Source organism: Sander vitreus, chromosome 19 (assembly GCF_031162955.1).
Source record: "Sander vitreus isolate 19-12246 chromosome 19, sanVit1, whole genome shotgun sequence".
Classification (NCBI taxonomy): Eukaryota; Metazoa; Chordata; class Actinopteri; order Perciformes; family Percidae; genus Sander; species Sander vitreus.
This window is the reverse complement of record NC_135873.1, coordinates 19,488,615-19,494,170: the sequence shown is the minus strand read 5'-3', so window position 1 is coordinate 19,494,170 and position 5,556 is coordinate 19,488,615. Positions and strand designations below refer to the sequence as shown.

At 42.4% G+C, this 5,556-nt stretch overlaps 1 protein-coding gene across 1 annotated transcript in view; it reads right to left on the bottom strand.

The window, feature by feature from the left end:
- Positions 1-539: 539 nt before the first annotated feature.
- arsj (arylsulfatase family, member J) overlaps positions 540-5,556 on the bottom strand; it is a 30,030-nt gene continuing 25,013 nt past the window's right edge. The window contains exon 2 of the mRNA XM_078276010.1: positions 540-4,136. Within this exon, the coding sequence (XP_078132136.1) occupies positions 2,738-4,136 (1,399 nt within the window). The 3' untranslated portion in view covers positions 540-2,737. The remainder of the gene's footprint in view (positions 4,137-5,556) is intronic.

The following is a 5,556-nucleotide window of genomic DNA, read 5'->3' as shown; positions in this document are numbered from 1 at the left end:
CTAATGAAAACAGAACATGTTCCATTTTTAGGCAACTACAAATCGTATTGGGTACAGTACATTTAGAAGTCATTTAGTGTCATTAAAATAGCTAATTGGCCTGTAAAGTACACCAAAGCATGTACTTGCAAAACAGCTCCAGTCAGACGTCAACATTTGGAGTATGGGGACTTTCGATGGCTGCTAAGCAACAGCACTTATTAGAAATATAGTTTTACAGATTGTAAGTTATGTTCACTCCGTGTGAATAGTTCCATTTCTTTTTTTTCCCTCGATCATAACTTCTTGTACAGTACACCATGATTGATGAGGCAGCCATTTTTTGAGGACTGTAAGAAAGCAATTAGATCTTTATCACCAGTTATATCCCACTTTACGGTATTTTCCATGAATAAATGTACTTAGTGGCCACGTGTCAGCTTCTAAATATGTTAAAACTTTCCAGTTACCAGAGCACTTATTGTCATGACAATAAAGAAAATTTGGCTGTAATAAATGCAAACCAGACAGAGCTTGAAAGATTGCTGGAAACAAAGAGATTTGTGTCTGGGGGCTTTTATTTTGTTAGCTTGTTTTACATTCGGGTTGGCCTGGTCCCAGACCAGACATCATCTAAAAGAGGGAACAATATCTATTATTCTAAAGTTTAGACAGACTTAGAGAGCTTATAAATCATCTCACACATCACATTAATCCGACACCGGTTTCCAAAATACTGTATCGTTGCAATCACCAACATAATAGAACTATGTCTTTATGACACAACTATGTCTTTATTTCTCTGTCACCAAAATTCATGGAAACTGTCATTTGCTACTCTAAGTGAAACATCAGTCTACAGAACAATCCAAAGGTGACAACAGTTCAAGCATGCAACACAATCTAACATTCTTTAAAGGTACAATATGTAACATTTCTGCATTAAAATGTCTAAAAACGACCATACCTATGTTATATATTTTTTTGAGTTGTGTTCTTACACTATCCCAAATGTTTCCACCAAATGTCAAACCCAGAGAAATCTGTTTTATTTCTGACACGAGATGTTTCCTTTAGTCGCCTGTCAGTGGCGTCATATAACCTTTCACCCTCTGTTACTCGTAACTTCTGTCAAAACACGGCACCAAGATGATACGTTCGAGTGTAATTGTAAATCATACAATGTCACAGAAAAAAATACTCGTAACCATAATACTGTTTTTTCTGCCACAAGGCATCATTTTGTGATTAATAACATGCCACTTTCCAACACAGTCATACAGCAGAGATATTATTTACTGATATATATCAATATTGATCCAGCTCATTGATCCAGCTCATCGTTACTACAATGTGTTGGTTGACAAGTAGCTAACGTTAATGCTAATGCTTGGTGGATAACATTATAGGGTTACAACATCGTTCAACACGCTCATAAAGTTATTAGTAGTATGATTGTTTTGACCACGGATAAAAGCAGCACTGGGCTAACCCACGAATGAGTTCACCAGTAATGTTAATGTTAGCCTATAGATAGACGACTAATCTAATGCTAATTTAGCCAGCTAGCACACCCCGGTCTCTGCCTCACTCCCCCGGCGCAAAGATACTTCATTCGGAATGAGAGCTGACAACAGCCCCGGGACATGCAGCAATAGCTAGTTACCGTTAGCCCCCAGCCAGCTAGCAGCCAGCAACTACCCTTACAGCAATTACAGCACTTAACTCCAGTGTCGGGTGCTAACGATGCTAACGGCAGTTTAATAAAGCGTTGGGAAACAGTCACAACAGCGGCCATCAATAACGTTAGCTACGTCTCCGTTAGCGCTAGCGGTATTCGTGGCCAAAAATCTCCTCCCTGCCGAATTTCTCCCCACTTTGCGTTTAGCTGTCTTCACAGTTAGCTAAATCAACCCGACAAAAGGTGGGTTAAGCACCAAAACGAATAGTTAAGATTACAGAAAAGTGAAGGGGGAGATCATTCCGGGCAGGGAGGAGATGTTCTGCTGCTACACAAAGGCCATCGACCGTCCTCGCTGTCCCGGAGATTCCCCCAGCAATCCCGACCCACACCCGTCTATCAGCCTCGTTGAGTAGCTAGCTAGCGTTACAACAAACTCCGTCCGCCCGGTGTTGAAAACATCCAAAAGGTGAAATTGACATGAAATATATTGACGTGAAATATATTGTGATAGTGTGGTTTTAGCTGCTAGCTAATGTTAGCTTGCTGGCTCACTAGCTAACTGGTCAGCTACCAATATAGATCGAATCAAGAAAAACGTAATTATGTTGGGGGAAATGCAGCTATTTTATTAGAATGACATGAATAAACGTTACTAAATGTAACGTGAATAAACTTGAATGCATTCTAACCAGTGATGGTGTTTAACAATAAAAACTACAACTCCCATAATTCCACGCAACTTCCCAACATCATCACAAGTCCGTGTTTACAATCCATTGCTTTGGTTGAGAGAACCCTAGCGGCAGAAAGTTACATATTGTACGTTTAAATGCCCCTAACTTTAACATGAGGTCTTAGTTGTGTATATGCATGTCAACAGTGTTTGAATGAGAGGATATTTTTCTTATTCCTTTGAGGCATTTCAAAAGGTCCATCCACATTGTTTTTCATACAGTATATAGTGGAGTCAAGTTGAAACTAACTGGAGATAGAATGTCTGAAGAGGACAATCCTGAAACAGGAAGTGTCAATCCCTGAGAAAAGGCAGTTAAAGTCTTTCACAAATGGGGTAGGCTACTCGTCTACCTTCCTTTTCAACTTTCTGTTCTTTGATTTCTTTTTCCACCTTCTTTTTCCAAGATGGTTGGTGAACAAGTTATTGTATCTCTCGTCCTCCTCTTGCTCCTCCCTCTCGTCTTTGTACCAGGGTCCCCACACACCCCCATTGTACTGAGGGTTAGAGCGCAGGTCTTTCGCCGGGTAGCGTACAGGCACTGCAGTCTTGTTGTACTGCGCTAGCCTTATTAGCATCTTCTTCACTATGTGAGGGTAGCGCTGGGACAGGTCCACTCTCTCATAAGGGTCGGCTGTGATGTTGAACAGCCAGATGGAATTCCCCCGGTCCCAACGGACACGCTCATTATGGTAGCGATTGGTTAGCCGCTGGTTGGAGAAGGTCTGCGGGGGCACCCAGTCGCTGTAGCCTGGGATACCCGTCAGAAGCTTCCAGTGGCCCACCCGGAGCGCAGCCCGGATCGCTGTGTTCCATAAGCCATACCCGGCCTTCCACGAACCATTCTTGGCTTTGATGTAGATTGGGTCAATGTTGTGAAGAATGTCCTGGCGAGGAGATGGACGGCCTTCACTGATAGCCTCCCAGACATCATACCCGTCCAGACTTAGATCTTCGTCTAAAGTCCCCTCACCCAATGTCACCAGCGTAGGGAACCAGTCAGTGATGTGGACCAAAGATCGACATTTTGTCCCTTTGTTCACCAACAGCGGACTGTGGACAAAGCCCACCGCCCGAATTCCCCCTTCCCAGTAGGTGGCTTTACTCCCCCTCAAGGGCCAGTTGCTTCCACCTGCTAAGGGCTGGCCTCCGTTATCTGAGGAGTACACTATAACTGTGTTGTCATAATAACCGTAGCGTTTTAGCGCCAACGTGAGGTTGTGGATAGCTTCGTCCAGGCAGGACACCATGGCGGCATACTTACGACGATGCAAGTTTGGAATGCCCTTGTAGCGCTCGAGGTAGCGGGCAGGGACCTGCAGCGGGGAATGAACCGCCTGATAGGCTAAGTAAAGAAACAAGGGTTGTCTGCGAGGGTTGTGATTGGCTAAGATGCTGATAGCCTTTCGAGTAAACATCACGGTCGAGTACAAGCCGCGGTCCTGTTCCCAAGCTGCCTCCTCCCCTTCATACAAATCGTAGCCACACATACCGGGCCCTTCACATTTATAGTGACTGTAATAGTCACCGCTTCCTAGCAGAGAGCCGAAGAAAGTGTTGAAGCCACGCTGTGTGGGCAGACAGCCACGCTTGTAGAAGCCCAGATGCCACTTGCCCACCATGTGGGTGGAGTAGCCCGCTTGCTTGAGCTTCTGGGGCAGGGTGACATTTTCCAGGGGCAGGCAGTTGGGCTGGGTGGCTCGGATGATTGAGTGCTGAAGGCCTGTGTGGATCTGATATCTACAAAATAAAAACAGAAATCAGCATGTCAGAGACATTAACCATTTCAAAGAAAAAGAAACATTTGACAAAAGCTGGTCATCATGTAAGAAATGCCTGAAAAAAAGGCTGTATCTACTAATTTGCTGTAACAGAGTGAAGCACCAAGCTATGTGGATTCAGGTCGGCCATGACATTACAGCTGATTATGCCTGAAAATCCTTCCTCTATATTCTTTGCTTAATATGTCAAGAGTTGTACAATTACCTCACAAACTGGTCCAGATAGGATAATAGGCCCTAATGTCCACATGCTACTGTGTGGCATTTCAATAAAATGATCTAAACAGTGAAATTGCTGCCAATATAAGTTTATAAAACTGACCCAGTCCAAAGCAAACAGACGAGGGCTTATAGACTGTTAAGGCAAATGCAGGGTCATTTTCAACTGACGTTGAACAATGCAGTGAAAGGAGGATGATGGGTAATGGTAGTTAGGAAAAGGGGGGGAGGGGATATCACTCAAGACCAGAGAAGAAACATAGTAGGAGCAAAGCACAATGGCAAAAAGAGAAAACACAACATTATGGTAAACACAACAACAAATGTTTTGTGAAATGTTATTTTCTGAAATTTTCTCTTTTAAGATTATTTTTTAATTGAGGCCTTTATTTTTATAGGACAGCTGAAGACATGACATGAGAGAGAGGGGGAATGACATGCAGCAAAGGGCCGCAGATCGGAGTCGAACCTGCGGCCGCTGTGTCTAGGATTAAACCTCTACATATGGGCGCGCGCTCTACCCAGGCGCCCCTGAAATGAGTTTTCTAAAATGTTGTGTTTTTTAGTTTTGCCGTTGTGCTTTGCCCGTCAAGGCCACCGTAGTGTTGTGACCTGGAGCTACTGATGCTGTGGCAGCTAACACTATTGATATGTTAAGGACAGATTTCAGAATTTTGATAAATATATAACTCCTTTCACTGCAAACGCTTTATTACCACTTAGCACAAATTAGTACTACATCACCACATCATCCATTACTCAGTGGGTGGGAATGTCACCAATGAGTAGCTTTGATAGAACTTTTAATTCTATAAGCTACCTTGATAAGCCTGATAAAAGAAAATCTCATTACATTGTTAAATATTGTAAAATGTACCTCTGAAGTAGATATCAGAAAAGGTTTTATCGCCACAATAAGTACAGTTACGTAGAATTTGTTTTTGTTTATGTATGCACCTTTCACCAACAAATATTAATTTCCAATTCAACAATAAATACAGAAACAACTAATACATACAAACAAAGTAACTATAGTAATGCATTTTATCAAAAATGACAGCTTTATCATTCTTATTGCTAGAAACTATTTGTGACCTGATAAATTCCCATCTAAGCTCCAGATCTAAAATGAATAATAATTCTTTATTTACCCTGTAGTA